The 22,910-nt window shown below is 49.0% G+C and overlaps 2 protein-coding genes and 2 non-coding genes across 6 annotated transcripts; 3 read left to right on the top strand and 1 right to left on the bottom strand.

Annotated features, from left to right (window-relative positions):
• Nucleotides 1-408: 408 nt before the first annotated feature.
• Nucleotides 409-11,057, top strand: sun2 (Sad1 and UNC84 domain containing 2). Its single transcript, XM_049014505.1, has 18 exons — nt 409-656; nt 3,069-3,189; nt 3,354-3,466; nt 4,036-4,197; nt 4,327-4,386; nt 4,876-4,969; nt 5,183-5,244; nt 5,690-5,790; nt 6,253-6,408; nt 6,519-6,572; nt 6,664-6,707; nt 6,819-6,969; nt 7,076-7,288; nt 7,384-7,468; nt 7,945-8,060; nt 8,344-8,511; nt 8,627-8,716; nt 8,835-11,057. Exons 2-18 carry the CDS (start codon nt 3,071-3,073, stop codon nt 8,949-8,951), a joined length of 1,905 nt encoding a protein of 634 aa, XP_048870462.1. The 5' UTR covers nt 409-656; nt 3,069-3,070; the 3' UTR covers nt 8,952-11,057.
• Nucleotides 11,058-12,275: 1,218 nt separating this feature from the next.
• On the bottom strand, nt 12,276-20,089 carry dlgap5 (discs, large (Drosophila) homolog-associated protein 5). Of its 3 annotated transcripts, XM_049015519.1 has the most exons (19): nt 19,974-20,089; nt 18,909-19,145; nt 18,219-18,403; nt 17,838-17,912; nt 17,601-17,640; nt 17,409-17,492; nt 17,248-17,328; nt 16,986-17,057; nt 16,794-16,825; nt 16,336-16,541; nt 16,044-16,199; nt 15,706-15,794; nt 15,161-15,321; nt 14,952-15,053; nt 14,471-14,711; nt 13,594-14,384; nt 13,236-13,407; nt 12,535-12,587; nt 12,276-12,447 (listed from the first exon to the last, which is right to left on the bottom strand). In XM_049015519.1, exons 2-19 carry the CDS (start codon nt 19,141-19,143, stop codon nt 12,340-12,342), a joined length of 2,883 nt encoding a protein of 960 aa, XP_048871476.1. In that variant the 5' UTR covers nt 19,144-19,145; nt 19,974-20,089; the 3' UTR covers nt 12,276-12,339. The 3 variants fall into 3 exon arrangements, with proteins under 3 accessions (XP_048871476.1, XP_048871475.1, XP_048871477.1); XM_049015518.1 differs by having other exon boundaries at nt 12,276-12,587; XM_049015520.1 differs by lacking the exon at nt 13,236-13,407.
• Nucleotides 16,580-16,651, top strand: trnae-uuc (transfer RNA glutamic acid (anticodon UUC)). The gene has a single exon. It is a non-coding gene; the product is annotated as a tRNA-Glu (tRNA).
• Nucleotides 20,090-20,464: 375 nt separating the features above from the next.
• trnal-uaa (transfer RNA leucine (anticodon UAA)) lies at nt 20,465-20,547 on the top strand. Its single transcript has one exon. It is a non-coding gene; the product is annotated as a tRNA-Leu (tRNA).
• Nucleotides 20,548-22,910: the final 2,363 nt, after the last annotated feature.

Here is a 22,910-nt window from a genome sequence, read left to right as displayed (position 1 = left end):
ATATTATTTTGTGTGTGTGTGTGTGTGTGTGTGTGTGTGTATATATATATATATATATATATATATATATATATATATATATATATATATATATATATTAGGCCTAAATTCACTTCAAGTTAAATAAATGAAGATATTTCAGAAGAACAAACGCTATGCAGACCAAATACTATGCGTGTCCTTTTCACCAATAGGTAAAATAAAATCTTTTTCTATATTTAGACACATATGGAATGCTGCGTAATATAAATAAATAATAATGCCCATATCAAACTCAAAATAACGCACTAATTGTAGAGCGAGAGGGCAGGAGACACGAAACTGGAGGAGGACAGGAGGGCGATAGGAGATCCCCGCCACAAGAGGGCGCCCGAGAGGCCGTCTACATTCCGACAAAAATAGAATAAAGGGGGTGTTTCGTTTTCTGGTGTAACTGTCTTCCTGTCGCTGTCACTGTGCGCTGTTGCCCCACCAGATATCCGGGTTTACTTCAAACTGGTTTGTTTGATCAGTAGAAATTGAGGTTGAACGGCCCAGTCTCAGCGTGACGGTGGGGCTATTGAAGAGCGTAGCTATCCGTGTTATCCGGAGAGAATAACGCTGACATCTCGCAGCGCATCTTAAACGCACCGAAGGCTGCTCCCGTGGCTAACTGGGTAAGATAAGACGCTCAGCAAGCTCGCCGTTAAATAAGATATTCATTATAGGGTCTACTTTTTAAATATGACCAAATAATAACGTGCCCCAATCGTATGCGTGCTGGTCTGATGCGAAGTAAAGGTAGCTGCCCTTTTGTTGCGATGCTTCGCGTCGGCAGTACTTTTGGTAGCCAACTAGCTGTGTTGGTAAGTATAGAAACACCGCTACGTTTTTAGAAATTTTGAATTTTGCATGTAAGGCAGGCGTGGCACGTGGTTTGCTCGGTTTGGCACAAGCCGGTGTAATTGCCCTGTCGGCTTTAATTGCTGGCGCTTCTGTGTGCAGTAAAGATATGAAAACGTCATTTTATCCAATTGGCCATAAACCCATTTACTAATCTGCTGTTCATATTGGTGTTTTCTGACGCTCCTGACAGCGAATTTATCTTTACGGAGTTTTAATTGTTACGTTGCCTGCGGATCTATTTGCTGCGCATTCGGGCTTGGATTGTTGAACAGGGTGTTTAGGAGAGCGCTCATCCTTGCACGGTTCTTTGTGTCCGCATTCTTTGTTTGTGTCAGTGTCCTACCTGTGTAAGCTAATTTAGTGAAACTTTGTGTATAGTGAAACTTTGTTTCTGACAGGGTCCGGCTCTGCCCTCTTTGCCGGCTGTAACGTTACTCCGCTTGCAGGGTATCTATAGAAGGGCGCGTTCCCGCAGCTCAAGCCGCGGGCTGGCATCAAGCTGGCGCCAGGCCACGTGCGTCTGCGCATGCGCCTTGTGTCTCAGGCCTCGCCGGTCGCCCTGTGCCTCTCGCTGGGCCCCGGATCGATGTCAGTCCCCACGCGTGCTTTTCTAGCGTGTTAAACATTGATCCGGGTCGGGGGTGGGGGCAGCGTCGCAGATATGGAAGCCCTCCTACCCCCCCCCCCTTTTTTTTTTATAGAAACGTATACATCCTGCAACCTTACAGATGACTTAAAGTGTAAGCTGCGCATGGCACATTTGGTCGTGTTGCTAAGCGACCATAATAATAATAATAATAATAATTGATAGTGTTGCTAAGCAACCATAATAATATGTGTGAACGTCATCTCGTTTAGTTGAGTTTTGTCGTTCATTTGTTAGCCTGCCTCATTCCGTGCCTCATGTTATCTGTAGCCCTGTGTGCCGGGCCACCCCACCCTAACCCTACTCTCTCTTAATAGTGGCCTCTTTCTCTCACTCTGTCAGTGTTTTCAGTTCCCCTTCTCTTTCTGTGTCGCTGTATTGTGGTTTCCCCATCTAATCGAATATGTGGAACTTGCCACCAAGTCACACTATGTGAGCATGCAGCATCACTCCCCCTCCCCAGGAGGCTCACGGCATCTCTCTGTATTACAGTGCGACGGCTAGATCACGGCAGGCAGGGCGGGGGTCACAAGTGTGTGCCTGTTTGTGGTTAAGCAAGGAGGGCGGGCAGGTCATGCGTGGAGGAGGGGTCAGCGGGTCGTGTAGAGTTGTGCTGGAAATTTTAAAAGTCCAAATAACACAACAAATCCTTGCTACCAAAGGGCTATAACTGAGCTGTGAAGCGTTAGTAATAACAAAATTTTACAACTCGTAAGAATGCCCTCGGTGTATAGGGGGAAATCATTACTAGTTGAAAAAAATTATAATTCTGAGGTCTGGAAAGTATGTGTAACTCATCAAAATCAAAAATGGTGATGTTGAATTACAACGCAATGACCCATATGTTAACAAGCCTGAGCACCTCGTTTTTTTAATGTTAAGGGGTAGGGGGGGTCTGCTTTCTCTGGGCCTTTTCACCCCCTCCCCCTTCAGCTGTGTCCCAGTGGCCCGTGTCCATCAAAGCTTCGGAAAACGTCCACGTCAGCTTAGCCGCAGATTTGCCCAGCATGGCTGCGTGTGGCTTACCTGGGGTTTGCTTTTGGGATGCGTGCAGAGCGAGGAGCAGCGGTCAGCAGTATGTCTGACGCCGTGACCCTTCTGGACACTGCAGTCATATTTTTATATCTCATAAATAGCTTTGGATCTGTTACCAGGTTGGTTGAGCAGAAGTTGGGGATCCGGCCGCTCTTTGATTCTAACAGGCTGCTGCTGACGGATCTTCAGCCGGGTGTCTGGTGCCGCATCGCCTGCTGGTGCGTGGTTGGGTCCAGAGTTCACTGCCAACATGTAGGGAGCCGCAAGCAAACACTGAGGCCTGGGGGGCTTTGGAAAATGGCAGGACGTGCCGGAAATGATCAGTGATTATGGATTAGCGGTTACATGGCTGCCTCGCAGGCTAGTAGGGAGAAAAGAAGAGAGCATGGAGAGGCCTGCCCACTCGTGGCTCAGTGGGAGTGGTAGGAGTGGCCCTAACCACACCTCACTGGTGCTGTGGGTCCTCCCAGTTAATTGTACCCCCCCCCCCCCCCACCCCCAGCAATGTCACGGCGCAGCTCGAGACTCGTGACCACCGGCTACTACCAGGCTGATGATGATGCCGCCAGTACTAGCTCCACCGGCTCCACAGGCCAGATCTCCTACAGGGAGAGTCCCATCAGGTACGGAGCGCCCCCCTGTGGATATATTGCGGGGAGCTGTTTGCTTGCCACTGAGCCTGTATGTGGAGAAATCTGTAAAGCATGCATGCTTGCAACGCCCATCCCCATCTGAGCTGCCCTCCTACTCTCCCCGTGTCCGCCTAACACCCCCACCTCTCTGGCAGGGTTTTCAAGAAGAAGACGGGGGGGCGCAAGGCGCCATCATCGCGCTATGCGTCCACGGTCACCTCCGCTGAGTCTGTGGGCCAGTTCAGCGAGGAGGTAGCAGGGTACTGGGGTGAGTCGTACCCGCGGTTGGATCTGGGAACCCAGTGTCCCCCGTCTCCATCTACCAATCAGCCGCCGAATGCTGTTGAACAGTGGAACATAAGCCCATACCTAACCCTGTGTGTATTTCCATATAAAGCAGTGCATGATGGGATTAGGGCAGCACGATACTACACCGCGATTATATGGCGTATGTGCAGTAAGCACCAGGCTTTCACGGGTGTGAAAATCTGTCCAGACGCCAACGTTTTCGTACGACATGGTTGTTTACATACAGCCACGAGTTGATTGTGATACACAAAAGTTTATCTGTATGAATTCAGCGTTTCTTTATGTTTAATTAACGAGTCGGGCTTGAAACTGCAAAAAGTACCGCCAGGCAACCGATGTATTTTTTTTACCTTGTTTATCCACAAGATTTCCTCTCTTAAAATATGTTCTGCCGGCTGAGCTGTCCCTTTCTTCACCGCCACATCAGTGCAAAAATGAAAGAATCCTCATGTACTCACACTTGTACAGATGGCAAATAAAGCATCGCGTTTTCATTTTGTGTCTCTAAATTCCATGCATGGTCTTCAGGACCCCTGAAAAATAGCTCCTCCTCGTCCTCTGTGAGGAGCTCCAGCGTCGCCGGCCCCCTGCCGGCCTCCTCTGCCCTCCCCGGAGCGAGCAGTCTTGATGTCCAAGAGCACTCGTCTGGATACTCCTCCTCGGAGGAGGGAGTTTATGGCCAGCGGTTTGGTGAGTATCCACATTTCTGCTTCCTTGTCATCTGGGTGCTGCATGTTTGCATTCTTCACATCTTCTTCCTGCGCTTTTCCCTGCATCTGGTTTTGCTTGATTTATTTTCGGCCTCCTCTTTGCTCCCAGGTTCTGCCCAGCCCTCCGCAAGACCGGAGATCACGTTGAGCGACGCCATGCACTCTCCAGGTAACATGCCTTTTGCATCCACCCTTCGTGGGGCGGAGGTTTGTTAATAGAGCTGAATGTGGAAGCTGAACACCTACGGTTAGTCATACAGAAGGCGTTTGCTCTACAAAGTATTGCACCCGAAACCAGAAAGGTAAACCCAGTCAGCATACCAGTGCCAGATCTCGCTCAAACCTGCCACTGAGTCAGACTTGCTACAGATCCGCCACAGACTAAGTCAGCTTTCAGCGACGTATCTGAACAAGTGCAAACTTTGTGGAGTCCCCGGTTTGGCCACACGCAAAACGTTTTAGTGCTGTAGGCTTTTAAAGATGGCTGCAATAGGAGGTGTGAGGTCATACTCACCCGGCAGTGGTTAGCCGTTCATGTTAAAGCCTGCTGTTACGCTTGGTGGTTTGTTTCTCTGGTACAGAGTGCTGTCCTGCAGGGCTGCCGGGTCAGGGCCAGCGTGGTGCTGCCTGTCGTTATTAATCCCCCTGTCCTTGACAGCTCGAGCGGCTGCCATGTTGTTCTGGTGGCTGGGGACGGCCTGGTACAGCCTCACCTCCGGCTGCTCGCTGTTGGACGTGTTCCTGCTCAGCAGGTAATGGGCTGTGTCTCTCTCGCGTTTGCGTGTCAGCGTGCCCCAGTGTGCGTTACACTGTCGGTGTGTCGCTGCAAGATTAGTGAAACTCATCTCTCTGTTTATCCATCTCCCTGTTTATCCGTCTCCCTGTCTCTGGCATCGCCTCGTTGTCTGTGTATTTCATTCTGCGTCGCTGTCCAGTTTAGGGAAATGACTGATATTTCCTTGCAGACGGACTGCAGCCGTGACGAAGGCCATCTTGCTTTTCTTTCTCTTCCTCTTCCTGGCATTTGGTGAGTTTCTCAGCCAAATGCAGAAGTGCACGCTGGGTAAATCAATGTGGCATCTTGCCTATGGCGGTTGCCACAAATGGCAGAACATTGTGACTTTGCTCACAAATTTAAGCCTCTCTTAAGTACAAAGATCGAAATACCGTCCAAACCATGTCCTGAAACGGCTGTTTGTACCCTCGCTGTTCTTCAGTACAGGTGATTCTTATACCATCAGATTACAGGAGTAAGTCAGCTGGATTCTGTCAAACAGAAATCATGCCAGTTTCCTGGTTGCCCTTGCTGATCCACCTCTATGTCCATGTCTCCCTGAATCAGAATTTTGCACAGTACCGATGTACTGTGCTAAGTCACTCTGCAGTGTGCTCAGTTGTGCTAAACCAGGGCTGATGATTTGCCATGTGTGGTCTGTAGAACTTGTCTAAAACTCTGGCCTGTCTGCATGCAGGCGTGTGGTACTGGTACCCCTACCTCCCTGACCTCCTCGCCTCCAGTGCTGGAAGAAGAGCTGGTCCCACCCACCACAAGCCCAGCTCCGCCATCCTTCAGGTCAGTGCTTCCGAGCAGTATCCGGCGCCATTGGCCGAGCCACCTGTCATTCCGTCCTTCCTAGCAGTGTCCCGCGCCATTGGCCGAGCCCCCTCTCATTCCGTCAGCATACATGCTCTCTTCCCGTTAATCTGACACCTTCTGTTTTTTCTCTTCCCCTTAATCTAACACCTCTCCTATGTCTTTTCTGGTATCAGCCTCAACCACATTTTAAAATAAAAGCTGTCAGAAGTTGTGTAGCCGTTAAACTTGCTGCTTAATTTAGACTGACAGGTGGATTAGTGGAATTAACTTTGCCGTGTTTGCCTGTCGGCTGTGTTGCCAGCGCTTTATATAGATCTGCCCAAAGGATGGGTGTGGAGGTGCTGCTCGCTCTCCTTTCCCTTCACCGTCCTCTTTCTCCTCTTTCCATGTTTTCCTTCCTCCTTTTCTTCCGCTCCTTTGTCTCCCCGTCGCTTCCAGGAAGGAGCGGCGGCCCCTGACCTGTCGACGCTCCGGAACGAAATCCACGCCCAGCTGGCGGAGCAAGAGACGCGCTGGCTGCTGCAGAAGGAGCAGACGAGGCAGGCGGAGGAGAAGAGGAGGCAGGAGGATGAAGAGCAGAGGGAGAATGTGCGGGTGAGAAAGGAGGAAGATGTGCAAGCACTGTGGGGGACTGACGCGGGGGACTGACGCGGGGGACTGACGCTGCCAGGGCCTATTATACAGAGTCTCTCCGTTTCTTCCAGAGGGAGATTTCATTGTTAACGCAGGACAGACAAACGCTTCATCAGCAGTTAGAGGTAAGAGGGCGTGGCCTCAGCGTCGCTGTGGGGTTGTGCAGTCGAGGCCGGATATATAATGGGTGTGTCGGTGTTGGTGTTTCTCCACCAGGTGCTGACGACCGAGCTGAGTGGCCTGAAGTCATCGCTGAAGAGGTGAGCTCGCCTCTGCAGTGGTTATGTCGTCGCCTTACGGTCATGAGGCGGTTCCTGCTTTAATTCTCTCGAAAGCGGCGCTTAACGGACCTGGTGTCTGTCGCCCCCTAGTGTGCAACATGAGCATCACAGTCGTCTGGGCCAGGAAACAGCCGGAATAGACAAACACATTAGCGACTTGAGGGCCGACGTCAGCTCTCTGTTTGAGACGACCGACTTGCTGAAACGGAAAGTGGAGTCCCAACAAGCAGTCAGTGCCAAGGTACTAAGGGCTGGGTTATTGCACAGAAGTCACATGACTGTCAGTTTATTGACCACCATCTGAAGATTTGTGGGCTCTGCAGTGATGCGTTGCTGTTCTCTTCCAGCTGAAGGATGAGCTCACCCAGTGGCTACTGAAGCACCTGTCTGACGGCGGCGCAGCCGTCGTGCTCCGGCCTGAGCTGCAGGGGGCGCTGGAGAGCCTGGAGGGGAAGCTGCTGCAGAAGCTGGCAGAGGACCGGGAGCAGAAGAAACAGGACGCCTGGAGGAGCGTGGGGGAGACGCTGCATGGGGAGGGTGTCGGTGCTGTCACCGTGCAGGTATGCCGATGGGGGGGGGGGGGGGGTTCACTAAGGGAGGTGGGGGCGCCGGGCAGGTTAAACTCACCTGTGATGCACCTCCGTACCCCGAGCAGGACGTGCAGCAGATCGTGTACAGAGCCCTGAGCCTGTACAGAGCGGACAGCATCGGCATGGCCGACTACGCCCTGGAGTCCTCAGGTACCCCTCCCAGCCCGGCACCCGCCACAGTGCATTGTGGGTCTTCCTGAGTGTGGCGATTCCAAGTTCTGTCCACCAGGATCTGAGAAGTGTCTTGGATACAAATAGTTCTAAAATAATCTCGTGGTTAAGGGGAGGAATAACCGTTAAGTGAGTGGATTTGTATTGAATGATTTGTCTTGTTCACACATAGCCTTTAATGAGATGCTATCTTACCAAGATACACTTGCTTAATTGTACATCTTTGTGTATATTATTTTATACCTGTTAAGGCAACATAATCTTATTTCTTTAGGATATTAATTTATTCTACATTATTATGATCACAATGAGTTATTAGAGGGTTGAATGGCTTTTCTTTCCATCGTTTAAGGTGCTAGTTTCTCAGGCACTAAGCAGAGTTTTGGGCTTTTAAGCGCTTGGCCCCTTCCAGCCATGTGGCAGACGCCGGTCTCAGCGCTCGTCTTTATCTGCAGGTGCCAGTGTGCTGAACACCCGCTGCTCAGCAACCTACCACACCCGCACGGCCTGCGTCAGCCTCTTCGGCGTGCCGCTGTGGTACCACTCGGAAAGTCCGCGCACCGTCATCCAGGTCCGGCTGAAGCATCTGTCCCGTCCGTCCGTCAGTCTCTGTCCGTCTGTCTGTCCATCCGGCTGTCTGTCTACCTGCCTTTCTTTGGCTCAGACTATGGGTCAGATTCTCCTGATGATTCCAACATCGCCTTGGATACAAAGCCATGTGTATATATAAAATATAAAAATTAACCAATAAACTCCACGGCTGTTGAATACACAGCTTTGTTGCGTTTCTCTTTCTCAGCTTAGAGGGGTTAGATTAATCATCTGCCCCCCCCCCATCTCTCATTTTCCTGCAGCCGGACCTCTATCCAGGGAAGTGCTGGGCCTTCCAGGGGAGTGAAGGCTTCCTGGTCATCGCCCTGTCTTACCCCGTCCACATTACCCATGTCACCCTGGAGCACCTGCCCAAAGTTCTGTCCCCGACCGGACACATTGACAGCGCCCCCCGCGATTTCTCTGTCTACGTGAGTAACTGGAATGAGCGCCCCCACCCCCTCCCCCACAGGTGATGCTTTGAAAATGCTGCTTCTGCATTTGCAATGTCTTCCCCCCCCCCCCCCCCCCCCCCCCCCCGAACAGGGAATGACAAGCGAGACTGAGGAGGGCACTCTCCTGGGAAAGTTCACGTACGATCAGGACGGAGAGCCCATCCAGACGTTCAAGCTGCTGGTCAGTGTCACATGGACCTCGAATCCAGAATGTGCAGAGTGTCAGTGTGTCTGCCCCCCCTTTCTTGGAGGTGTGCGAGGAAGCTGATTTTAATCTGTAATCTCCGTGTCTTTTCCAGAAACCTGTGGAGAAGGTGTATCACATGGTTGAGTTGCGCATTCTCACTAACTGGGGTCACCCCGAGTACACGTGCGTGTACCGCTTCAGGGTACACGGAAATCCCCCCAGCAAATGAAGTGCCCCCACCCGCCTGAAAAAGGCATGCCTCAAGCCCTGGGGCAGGTTGGAGATCCACAATCAAGTCACCATTTTTCTATGCAAAAAAAAATGAAAGGGCGCGGTGTGGTTTATGTAAAAGCTTGCAGGGTGCGTCTGAGCTTCGCCGTGCTACACACCCTCCATCGGCAGGGTTTCCGCTTGGATCTCGACACCAGGAAGCTGCCCGGGAGCTGGCTTTGCAAAAAATAAGGCCTGATATTCCGCTCTGTCATGCTGGACGTTGAAGGAGCACAAAAAAACTCAAGCAGACACACGAACGGAAGCAGGATTAAATACACATACAATCCTACCGAGGTTAAAATAATGCAATTAAATGTTTGGCATGTTGCACTATGAGAAAATATTTCCTTCGATGTGTCATTTTGGAGTCAATCCATTTGTTGCACTTGCTGTATATTTTGAGTCTGTGTCTGTATATACTTGTTAATGACAAAGGGCTACTAGTCGTTTTGAAGAGTGGAAGGATGTTTCCTGTTTTATTTAAAAGCATTTGTATTCTTCTTTGTTTCTCATCAGTTTCTTGCAGAGACTATAGATCAGTGAGAGTCACTCTTTTGCCTTGAAGTGTAAATTCAGTATTACAGTATTACAGAGCTGTTAGAAGGTGGAACAGTTAGAAGGTTTACTTATTCTACCCTGTGCAGCCTGGGATAAGCTCCAGGCCCCCTTCATCCTGTAAGGGGAGGGAAGATGGTCTTTTGAAATCGATGCCTATTTTCGGTCCGCTGAGCTCGTACACCCTGTCCCGTCAGCCACCGTCATTCAGGGTGGCTTGACTCAGACGTTCCGAGTAGCTAGCTTGTTTTGTCCTGAAATAGGGAGAACGCAGGTGAAGGATTCCGGTGTGTTCTGGACGTGTGGTCCCATCTCCCTGCAGGTCGATGAGCTCCATCCGGCGTCTCTCTGAGAGGTGGCCCAGAAATCTCCTGCTCAGACGGACACGTCAGTGACATTCTCTTAAAAGAAGGACTTCCAGTGTCTCTTTCTTCTGACTCTGTCTTATGACTCGAGATGTTTGTAGTCCGCCGTGCGTGTTGTGTATGTTCAGTATAGTGACACGCTCACTTCTATAGGGCTGTGTGGTTTGACCTGTTTCTGCTCTACCTCTTCCAAACAATAGTAGACACGCCACAGGGAGAGTGTCTGTATGTCAAGAGGAATATACATAATTGTGTAAACGTCTTAGGCAGTAAAAGGAAATGATTTTTAGATGATCTTTATGTTGGAGTAAAACTATGAATTTGTCTGTCGAAGTGTGTCAGCTTAGTCATTTCAAAACCTCTCAAAGTACTGGCAGCGACCGTCCAGTTACCATTATTACACCATTATTTTATATACCACGTATTTTTGACTCTGGTAGCTGTACCAGGTTTGGCTAAGCAACTACTAAAATTAATGATCTGAGGTGGGGGGATGAAAATTAACAAATACATGGAATGGCTGAGGTGCCCGTGAGGAGAGGTTTGGGAGCTGAAGTGGCGTTCATCTAGCCATCCAACTGTTTCTCAGTAGCTTTCTGGAGCAGAGAAGAAATTCTTAGTTTTTTTTTTTTTTTGTGTTGTTAATTTGCGTATGGTCTAATGTTGGTGTTTTTTTTCTGAGAAAAGATACTTACTACCCATGTACATAACTTTAAACATTTTTGACTGCCTGAAACTTTTGCACTGTACTGCATATATGATGACTGTTCTGAAATTGCACTTTTGTTCCCCTTAAAATATTTTGTGCGCAAATTGGGAAAACGTAGATGTCTAAGGAAGCTTTAATCGATGCCATGTGTTTCCTGTAGTAACCACTGTTATTCTCAGTTGTCAGACTGCAGCCCCCACTGCACCGTGCAGGATCAGGGTGTCAACTTGTCGCCTTAACTTTTACGGGGGGGGGTTCAATCACAAGTGCTTATCTCTCCTTGGTCACAAGTGAGATCTATGGTACGTTTCACTGGTAATTCATCTGCTCATTATTATTGCTTTGTTAAATATTTAAGCTGTGTAAGCCAAGGGGACAAATTGTCGTCTCATTTGTGTCTTCAGTGAATAAAAACAAGACTGTTTTTGATTAACCTTTAAGAATAATATCTTCTTTTTGTTGTAGAATAATTTATACCAGGTGTTAATTCCTTGTGCTCCTGACCCTTCGCCACTCTTCCACTGACATGTACACGCTGATAGTCTAGTCCGATAAGGTGATCTTAAAAAAAAGCAGTGCTTGTTCTTGGCCTTTTCTCTTGTGCGGAGCCGGAAATCAGCACTATAGCAAAGGAAAACACCGAGAGATAACAACCTCAGTCACACAAGCAGTGCATGATCAGCTACTCATCTGGCTGCTACAGTCTGTCTAATTAAGCAGCTTGGATAATTGATCTTGGATAATTGATGCAGATGAGCCAAAACTCTGAAACCGTCCTGAGAACTGCCTGTTCATAAAACACTGCTGAGAGCCAGTCATTCGTTTAGGCCAGTGGTTCTCAAACTCGGCCCCCACTGCCCTGCTTGTTTTCCCGCTATCCCTGCCCCCCACACACAAGTCCCAGCTGTCTTTCAGCTTCTGACTGACTGAACACACCTGATCGAGGTAATCGGCAGTGTGTGGGGCAGGGACAGCTGGAAAACAAGCAGGGCAGTGGGGCCTGAGGACCGAGTTTGAGAACCACTGGTTTGGGGCGACTGGTGAGATGATCATCGCTTCAGGCACTGCGACGCTGCTTCTCCCCTGCTGGGTTGTAGCGTGACAATGATGCAGGTTTGCCTGGGTCACAGCCCAACATGTCCATTAATTTGTTTAATAGAAGAATCTTAATTCTTAGTCATAATCGAAAAAATAGTAGCATAGAGTGTTGGTGCTTCTGGTGACAGGGAGGCCCACTGCGATTCCTTTCAGAAACTCCTGTACGCAAACGCTTGTCGATAGTAGTAGTGTCCAAAGACAACATTAATTGATAAATTTATTTAAATTAGAAAATAAAGAAAAAATACAAGTAATCAGATATGCAGATCTCCTTACATAATTGTTGAATATAGCCACATCAAAGCATAATTCGCAGCAGTTTTCCAAGGTAAAAAGATCGATCCGTTATCAATTAAACCGTTTCATTATTTCAGCTACTTGCTTAATCTGTGGGGAAAAAAAAGGAGTAAAGTTTTATGTTTGAGTCTATGAAGTACAAGGTAGTGAGGAAACTATACACTGCAACCTAAAGAACCAGGAAACACCAAAATGCAAAGCAGGCCATTCTGTGAGGCTACATTGTGTATGAAAGCAAGAACAAGCAGAAGAGCCCTTAAGATACAACATTTTATTGAAGGTCTCCTTCACCGAGCCAAAAGTAAGGCTCACGCTTCCATTCAGCTGCTGGAGGGAGGGGTGAACATCATGAGGTCCCTCCCACACACTGACTGGCGGACCTTCGCCTTCTGCTCCGGGGTGAAAAGCAGCAAGCTGGAACCTGGCGGCTGGGGGGAGAGAGGTGGAGGGAAGGGGATGGGTGACGCAAAGAGCCCGTCTGATGGAGCGCGGAGCATGCGATGGGCCACGCCTACCTCCGCCGGCTGCACGAGCGCTGGGCCCAGAGCCCTCAGCTCCCCGGATGGACCTGATGGATCAAAGGGGTCACAGCTTTAGCGTGTGGCTGCTGCCGATTGGTCTCAACTCCAAACAGGCCGAGCCACCAGGTTCACACCACACCTCCCACAGTGACTGTGGTATTAGCCCTGTCCCTGCTGCAACTGCACAGATCGGGGTGTCAGGTTCAGTTCCCAGCAGGCTGTATACAATTTCTCAACTGGACCAGATACTTCACTTGTCTTACCAACAAGATTTTTGTGTGTATATTTTCCAGTGCCAATAAATATATAGACGCTCCTCTACTTACGAATGAGATACGTTCCGAACGGCCGTTCGTAGACTGAAATGTTCGTAAACTGAAGTGTCCATAAGTCGATATTCAACATCAATTTAAGGGTATATGCAAGTACAAAGAACTAGGATGCTGGGAGTCCGCACGCTACGCTGCTGCGCGGCGGGAGTAGCGGCCAGAAATCGTACCGGGCGGAATTGGTGAGCAGAAAAAAATTTAGATGTTGCGGACAGGAAACGGGAGCCTAATTAACACAATTTGTGCGTATGTCTGAAAGTTAGCAAGTTAAAAGTTCCTAAGCAGAGGAGCATCTGTATAGCTAAATGATAAGCTGCCAGAAACTGAGTGAGCACCTGGTGTGGGGACAGGACGAATGACCCTCACCCATGTGATTTAGAGCGCCCCCCACAGGCCACTCTCCCGGCTGGGGCTCGGGGCTGCCAGCGTTCACGTCGACAGCCATCGGCGATGCTTGTGCGGAGGCTGGCCGCCGAGGCGAGAGGCTGCTCCTTATCGGGGGCCGCAAGTAGCGCTCGAAGTCCAGGCCTGTGATGTACTGACATGCCCACAGGCAGGGGGCGCTGTTAGGTGTGCGACCCCAGGGTACAGAGGCGGTGGAAAGGTGGAGGGGGATGGAAAGGGTGTCGCTGCCCACACCCAGTGAGCAGACAGTCATCCTCCTGTGCACAGGAGCGTGATTGGTATAGTGGAGGAAGAAATGACTGACTGACAGGCAACTTACCTCAACGTAGGAGGAGTCTGGGGTTGAACTCATGTCCATGTCCACAGCGGGGCTTGGGGGGTGCTGTGTGGAATCGGGGGCGGCACTGGAGGTAGGCTGGGGGGGACTTAGGGACAACTCACTGAGGGCAGTGAGCCCAGTATCTACTGGGGCACTTTCATACGGGGTGGGGGACAGGGTAAAACTAAGCCCATGGGCACTGGCCAGGGGGGAATTCGGTTTACGAGACGGTGAGTGAAGAAAGCTTGAATTTTGTTCCAGATTTTTGGTTGACAGGTGAGCCAAAGGACATCCCACCTCTACAGCCAAACCAGCCTGATCACCTGTCTCCGTCTCTGCTACGAGACCCTGAACCTCTTCGACTTGAGGTGGCTCAACGCCAGTTTCCGATTCTGCGGGGAGAGGGCTGCCCAGTCTGGGGGACTCTGGCGACTGCAAAGGGGCATCGGCCAGATCAGACTCCAAATGGTCATCAGAAAAACCGGACTTCTTACTGTCACTGCCTTCCTGAAATGCAGGGCAGCCATTTTTAGGAGAACCTTCCTGAGTCACATGACCTGAGGGTGAACGGAAGACGCTAGGGGTGTTACCCTGAGGGAGGGTGGACTGGGAGAGGGAATGAGGGGTGCGACATGGGGGTGTGCTCGCCGGTGGGGAGAGGGTGAGGAGCCGCTGGCAAACGGGGGAAGGTTTGACCGCGTCAGAGCGGCGAGACCTCGCCGGGGTCGTGAATGTGGAAGCGGGAGCAGGGGAGGCGGCCGCGCTCAGCCGAGCAGATCTTCTCAAAGGACCTACAAGCACGGAAACACCATGGAAGACTTAGCTTTAAAAGCTTTAAAAGTCACTGAAACAACAGGCATAGAGAGCAGAAACTCACCGGGCAGTTTGGCAGGGCTCTCCACCTTGAAGAAGCCCCCATGGAACACCACGGCGGGGGCCAGCGGCTCTGGGGGCACTGCCTCGCCCGCAGGGGCGTCGGCGGCAGGCTCGGCACTTTCGGCCACAGCTGCCCGCCTGGCCCTCATGGCGGCCTTCACCGCCGCCAGCCGGCTCTTGGCCGCGGCGCTCGCCCCGCTCTCCCCCACGCTCTTGCTAGCGGGGGCCGTCTGGGCTGCTTTCTGCACAGAAACACGCCAAGACACTCAAAACCCCTCTTTCCCTCCTACTGCACGTAAACCTGTCATAGGCTGAGAACTGTACACACAATAACGATGAAAACTAATTCCTATACACAAGAAACGGATGCAGAGATTTTGAAGAATGTTGGATGGTAACAGCTTGGGATAAATAAGGACTCCTGGACTTCGCTTCGTGATGACAGGAAGCTCGTGTCCAGGACTCCCGCGAATCTCACGCACCTTGACGGCCCGTTTCGGACGGGGCCGGGACTTGGGCTCGTCTTGCCATCCCCTGCACTCTGCCGCTTTCAGACCGTCAAACTTCTTCATCACATCCTCCACCTGAGCCAAGAGACTCTCTCTCAAGGACGTGCTGCGGATCTTATCGCGGCTGCCGGCGAGCCGACGCGCATACCGCACTGTGGCGGGACGGCGGCTAGCGCACGCACCTGGAAGTACACCATGTCCCAGAAGCCCTGCAGATCGCTGCAGGTGGTGATCTTCTCGCCGCGTCCCAGAGCGCAGTCGTCCACCAGGCCTTCGAACTGGCTGAAGCGCTCCTTCATCAGCAGGCGCGCCTGGCCAATCGCCGTGCGCATACCATCCCTGACTGAGGGACTCAATAAGTCATTCATCTGAACATCAGTCCTGGGTGGCAGCAAATTAACTGACCCCTTGATTGATGAGTGTAGCTAAATCACTTTAAAAAGTGAGCTAACTGGGATCGGAAGCGAACATCACGAGAAATAAGGAACTGAAACTCATTTAGATCATTCAGTGCTTTGGGTTAATTTCATTACTAATGTAATTAAGAACCTGAACATTTTTGAGCATCTTTTTACCTATTACAGGGATCACCTGTGCAACCCTTGGAGGAGGGTTTCACAACAGAGTTCCTGAGAGACAGACCCGGAAGAGATGAACTCGGCACCAGACAGCAAGCCATCCTCACGGAAGCAGCATCCCTCGGTTTTGCCTAGCAGAAGATACTCACCTTCCTCCGGGATGGAGGAGTCCTCGGTCCGGGCCTCCCACTGCTCACAGAGCCCGCTCAGTCGCCCGGTCTCACTCGCCATTATCGCCCTGCAGGAGATGGGGCACTACATCAAAGAGGACACCCCAAGCGCACTCGAGATGGCATGTCTGGCGGCTAGAGACATCCCCCGAAAGACTGTAAGCCCTCAATACCTACTGAGTGCAGTGGATGAGTAACCAAATTCAGAGGCTGAACAACAAATATCTAGACAACTTTGCTTATTACCCTGTACTATGAAGGAAAAGCTCAGAGCTGGGCAACAGATTCACAAGGCAGCAGAATGTGCGAGGTCTCACCTGAAATAGGGAACGTCGTGCTGTGCTTCCTGCGGACCTGCAGGGGGCGACGGGGTACGACGCAGAGGCGGGGGAGAAGGAGGCCGGGGAGAAGCCGGCTTTACGGAGGGCCGGGAAACCCCGGGGGAGAGAAAGGAGAAGGGCGGGGGGGCAGCGCTGTAGACGAGGACAGCGATGAGCGTTTATCAGAGTGCAAATTCAAAGACTCTACAAGGGGATGAGAATAAATATGAGGCTGTTACAGACACTGGTTTCTAAGCAAGAGCACTTCAAACGCAGTGCTGCCCGGTACCTTGGAGTGAGAAAGGCATCGGCAGAGCGTGGAGTGAGGGGGGCGCATTGGAAGGGCTTCAGACCAGCGGGCGCATGGAACACAAAGCCCTGGGGTGCAAAAGAAGGGGGGTCGGGAGGTTCGTCTGCCCTGGCACCCCGCGTCGGTCCTGCGGGGGGGTGGGAGGAAGCAGCCTCTGATTTCTCCCTCTCATCTTGAACAGCAGCCTGAAACAGAAGAACATTAAATATTCAAACTGCATGTGTCCCACATGGTCTAGCGGTTAGGATTCCTGGTTTTCACCCAGGCGGCCCGGGTTCGACTCCCGGTGTGGGAAAAGCAATATTTTGATGCACCTGTAAAAAGCGTCTGCCTGCTTAAATTAAATGGGTAAATGTGAGACGTCATCATGGGTGATGACAGTTTCCATTCATCTCACCGGTTTCAGAAACCTGGTGATTATAAAGATGAAAACTCACCTTCTGTTCTTTGGTTTGCATCTTAGTTTTGCCTGGCAAGAAAAAAAAGCCACATTGCATTATCAGTCCAGTGAAGCTTCGGTCTACTTGTTTAACTTACAGACAATATAAAAATACAGTAAAAGACAACAGGAAAATAAACACTTGAGGACGAAGGATAAGTGGATGCTTGGTAAAGCCAGGATGTCATACCCTGTACTGGCTTGGCTCTGCCTTTAGGGGGCTCCATGTGCTGCTTACTGGACGATCTGGTTGTAGGGCCAGCTTTTGGGGAGAGAAAAGTAGGACAGTCGCACCTTTACATACGGTCCCATTAGCATTGACTTTGATCTTCTACCGTCCACAGCAGACCTTCCTAACCACATCACCACCTTCTGCTACGCAAAGGTTTTAATCCGATTGACTAAACCATGTCCAGGTCACATCTGCAGAACAAAGACCTGCATTCTCACACCTGGTTTCTGCAGAGCTGCTTGGGCGGAGGTCTGTGAATCACTGGCAGATCTGGTTGCTGGTGTTCTAACAGCGGCCTCCACTGCAAATACAAGAGGAAAGAATGTCTGCATCAACAGAATATGGAAAATCAAATGTTTCAGATGTAGGGTTCAATGCTACCTGCTGCTGCTTTGCCTCTTCCTGATGAGGGCACTGTGGGTTTGTTTACTCTACTTGCTGGTGGCTTGACTACAGCTGGTTCCACTTCAAATCAGGAGGAGAGACACAGTGGTAAAAGATTCGTGTGAAACAGCTTAATATATTGAGTATTAAATGACTGAAAGAAACCCAAATAGAATCAGGGGCACAAACCTTTTCTGGGTACAGCTTTCTGCATTACAGGCAAGGCAATCTGAGCCGTCAGGAAAGAGAATAAATTAATTTAAATTATATTTAATAATAAGAGAGGATGAAGGCTCCCACACAGCCAATAACAGAAATCGCCAGGAACATTTCTGGTGACGGTGATACTAAATGTGGCCATTATTAAAAAAATCCACCGACCGAGAAGAAAAACAGCAAAGTAAGTTTGAGACGGTGTTCGAGCACCTTCTGAACCGGCTGCTGCTTCATGGAGCGCGTTACGCGGCTGGACAGGACAGGCACCGATGCTGGTACCAGAGGCTACGAGACAGAGAGAGCATCTGGAAATAAGGCTTCTCTAATACAGAACAATCTAAACCCCTGATTTTTGTAGCATTCTTCAGAAACACAAGATAAACAACTATTCATGAACCGACTTCAGGAGTTTTATTTATACTGTAAAAAGCAACAAGGAACATTTAGCCATTAATTATAACCTCTATAATCACACAGGCAATAAAACATTGAACACCTGTGTCTGATATCATCAAAGTGATATCATCTGCAACAGACTGAACAGAGAGCCAAACTTCAGGTGTGTATTTGGAAAAGCCAGACACGACTCACCTTGGCCCTGCTTGGAGCACTTGACACCTGGGACAGAGAGGCCAGGGCCTGGGGCTTATACAGGCCCACCTTAAAGACACCGCCCTTCCTCTCCCGCTCTCTCTTCTCCTTCTCCTTCTGTAGCTCCTTGGCTTCCTTATAGCGGGTCAGCATCTTCCTCCTCTCCTCCACGGCAGCGTTTAGATCTGAGCAGCATGGAAGAATCCGACCGACAGACAGACATGGGGTATGTGTCTCACGATGGTCCCAGCAGACCACAGGGTGCACAAATTTCCTGAATCCCAGCTAGTGAGTTCAATGTTGCTTTGATTGCCAAAGCAGAACAGAAACCTACATAATACATACAGATACACACACCAGACCATCAGAAATGTAACAGACGGCGTCTGATGCCTTACATTCCCATGCATGTCCACAGCACATACGCGTCACACATCTGTTACATTTTATAAGCCACTGAATACATATTTAGTTTCATACTGTCATATTTTGCACTTTTGAACAAATCAGCATTATAATGCAGAAGGTACGCATGGCCAATAATGAACTTGAAACATGCATGGCTTTGACACAATGTCATTCATTTTATATGCAATCCTTACATTTTTAACCAGTCACAGGTACCTTAATCTCATTCCCAGATCAGGCAAATTAGTAAAAAATAAAATACTCTGGACAAAGCAAGTACACCTCTGCCTTGTTTTTTTGTCGGCACCGTCTCCTGGCGACATACCGCCACCTGACCGACGGCCGACACGTCCAGGGCAGATGCGTCCAGCTCCGGCAGCTTGTCGAGGCGTCGCAGCCGGGTCAAGGCCCGGTCCCGGTTCTCCTTCTGGGACTGCGAGCGACGCCGGGACATCTTGATGCGCAGCATGGAGACACTGCTGTCCGGCTGGCGCAGGTAAGAGAAGCGAGACTCCATCCCTGGTGGACATGACAGTTTGGGGAAAGAATTCACACGCTTTATCAATCACATATAAAAAACATACATCCATCACCCAGGTTTGGTCTCATGGGGGGTCTAGGACCACAGCTCACACAAGTGGCCAGTTCAGTATCAGGTCCAAACCTTATACACAACAGTAACATGGCCCCCTGTGTCGGGTGACCAGACAACTGACATACAATAATGCCCCAGTTTTAACACGTCTTTCTAAATAATAAAAAAGTGTCTGTCTGTCTGTCTGTCTGTCTCAGACACATTCTTCATTAGCGTCCCGGTTTGGGAATCTGTCACCCCATCCCAGTCAGGTTATGGTTAACCTAAGCCCGACATCCAGGCTCTTTGGTATCTTCAGCACCATTTCAAACGGCATTTAACGCGAGGATTCCAGCAGGGCCAGTGCCTATAACTGTGTTCCAACAGTGCATTTCCCCTGTTCGGAATCAAGGTCGGAAAAACCTTTAGAAAGGTGCAAAATATACATCAATCCCTATACATCCATGCGTGAACACAAAACACTGACCGCTGAGTTACTCGGGATCCCCTTAAAGCAAGACAGTTGCTTATATCAAACAGAATCTAGACCGCAATATAACTGACAACGCAATAAATCCCCAGCAGTAATTAAGCGACAAGAAATGCTAAAAAGACGTTAGATTGTCAACACGGTTACTGTACTGCTGTAGCAAAAAAATCGGAAACACGCTTACACTTGGTGCCTGGATACATTCAAAACGCCTAAAGTAACAGCTAAATAGATTATTCATCTAAAATCTGCCAAACTGAGATACATAATAAATTATGCTTACCTGCTATAGGTGGTATATCGGTATATCCCTTTTTTTAAACAAATAAACTCACTATTTCGATCCGACGACTAACTACAACAACATTAAAATGGCGGGCGTCGTTTTGAAAAACCTCTACTGCGCGCTAATTGGATGCCCTCTGCGTTTTTTTTAACAAAAGCAATGATCTGATTGGTTGGAATTCGAAAACTCCTGTGTGAGTCTTTACTATTGGTTTATGTTGGGATCTGCCAGAGGGGTATTTTATAGTGAGAAGTCAAGTATTTTTTAACGACTGTAAACAGTCACATACAGGATACAATTAAATGTAAAAATCAGATAATGGAAGAACAGTTACATGACGTTGCACCGATAAACATACACGAGCGGAGAGTGAGGAGTCCGGTAGCATATGATATAAGGTCGCTATGGGCACATATAGCAATACCAGTTAACTATATGTTTTTATATTCCAATAGGAAAATTAAGTGATACAAACTCAGTCTATTGTGACCAGGATGGCCGAGTGGTTAAGGCGTTGGACTTAAGATCCAATAGACGTCTGTCTGCGTGGGTTCAAACCCCACTCCTGGTAATTATGCTACCAGGGACAGTAGTGGCCTAATACTTAGGGTAATTATAAGATGCTGTTTTAAATCTCTGCTTAACAAAGTACCACTGAGGTGGTGCTGAATTAGCTGCCCCCTGCTATGTCATGATGTCACATATCGGTTAATTATGCAGGACACATTTCATTGGTATGGCCTGTGATGTTTGGTAGCAATGGCAACTAAGCACTTATCTTTAAATCTTTTCATAGGGCGGTGTACATAGTGTTCAGTGGGTTCAGTTCCCACCCTGTGTGGGGAACTGCATGTCCCTGTTTGTCAATATGGCTGTATTTAGGTGTCTTGTTATGGATCAAAGAAATGCTGTGGCTGATGATTCCAAACTGCCTTCATCTGCGTTTCATAATTTTGTGCAACATATGCCCTGCATTCAGTAAGGAGATACACTGCTCAATAATGACCCATTTATTCATAACTGCATATCCAGTAGAGGGCCCTAGTGAGTCTGGAAGCACGCAGAGGAGACCCTGGATGGGATGCCTGCTCAAAAAATCACCCACTGATGCATAATCTCCTATTTTTGCTAGGTGGAGCTTTTGAGCTTTTGCTCAAGGGTCCCAGAAGCTGGATCACTACATCCCTAAATGCGTAAGACATCACATCTGGAGGAGCACTGTGAACCAGAATTGGAGACAAAATAGTAAATTATTTATTTGTGATGTGTTACAGGCTAAGCAGTGACCAAAATTCATACCATGTATCCAGTAGATGGTTTCTGCAATCCTGCAGCATATCGCAGGCATGCAAGCCTGTTCAAAACATCGTAGGCAAATGTAGTCCTTTATAACTCATACATTGCCACCAATACCAAGATCCACAGCGCATGCTACCAAGTAGTGGCAAATATTACTCGGCATATTGCTAAATGGTGATGTGAAGTAGATGATATGTGCTGTTCTCTTGTTAGTGTGTCTTCTCCAGCATCCAGAAATTGCTCAAGGGAAACGTGTTCAGTGTGATATACAGGGCAAAGAAAATTAAGCAGAAACACAGACCTGAGAGGTATATCGATTTTCTTCACAACTTAAATGAGCTGAATGGTGATTCAGTTTCCATGGTGACGAGTTAGACAAACACAGCATTGAAACATCTGGCAGTGGTTGCAGTTATTAGGTCATGCTTTGAGATTAATGTCTTATTTGCTGAGATGAAGGTGTTGTACAAATGTTTTAATTTATTACTAAGACTGTGGATGGACTGTGAGTGCAGACAAATATTATGATTACACAACTGACACTGTTTTAAATCCAATTTAACCTTCTTGTTCTACAATTCCTGTGAGTTTGTGTTTGACATTCTTCTTGGGTCGCTTTGCTTTTCGCTTCATTTGTGTTTATTAATAACTTCAGACCTCATAAACTCTCTCGCCCTACTGTTGAACTGAGCTTTGCGTTCCATACTCTGTCTGGGTTCCCCAGTTGTGCTGTCTTCTCGAAAGCAAGCCGTGGTATTCTCGCATGCATTGACAGTCTTCCTCAACACCGCTGGGGCGGGGGGGGGGGCGGGGGGGGGGGTAGGGCATGTTTCTGCTGAGGAGACCTTTGGGCATCCCTAAGATCTGCCTCTGGTCAGATTTTCAAATGCTTCTTTGGGTAAAATTCAGAAAGAGGATTCTTTCTGTCACCATTCATTCATTCATTCAGCCACCCTGATCACGGCAATAGCAACTATCTAACTAACAATAACTATACAATAATACATATCTAAGTCATGATGGAGAACTCAATGGAAATCCATGTCATCCCCTAACTTCGCAGTTCATCCCCAGCAATGCTCAGCCCACTTAAGTCAAAGATAATGAGCGATTTATTGCATGACATCTTACGATTGGGTGTCCCGAAAGGTGCTTTTCTTACAGTCCACCTGATAGGCCAGTCCCAAGTGCACCTGTTGTGTCACATCTCCATGTCAGGCACATGTAACATATTACGGCATGTTACACCAAATATGTCACCTGAGCATCCATATCGAGTTGCATCAGTTGTTTTGCCTGCACATTGAGCTCAGTGCTTCGGTTGCATCAGTGAACAACAGCAAGCAGTGATGGGATGGGGGGGTATCTGCTCTCTGTTACCCCAACCCCCCCTGCCCTTGCTTGGCCCTACCACGAAAGTGGTTAACAAACAGGCAGCTTTGCTCCACACCCCACGCTCTCACACACATAGACACCAGAAATATCGACCAATGCCGATCGAGTACAAAGGGGATTACATCAGCACCCTCAAAGAGAGGAAACTTTGCACCATTTCACTATTAATCTGGTTGGTTACTGTTAAAAATATTTTTTTTCCATTGTTCTCCCAAGAGTTTGTTAATATATTTTCACCCC

This window comes from Brienomyrus brachyistius, chromosome 5, assembly GCF_023856365.1.
Source record: "Brienomyrus brachyistius isolate T26 chromosome 5, BBRACH_0.4, whole genome shotgun sequence".
Classification (NCBI taxonomy): Eukaryota; Metazoa; Chordata; class Actinopteri; order Osteoglossiformes; family Mormyridae; genus Brienomyrus; species Brienomyrus brachyistius.
Note: the sequence above shows the minus strand (reverse complement) of the source record. Positions and strands in the feature narration are given on the sequence as shown.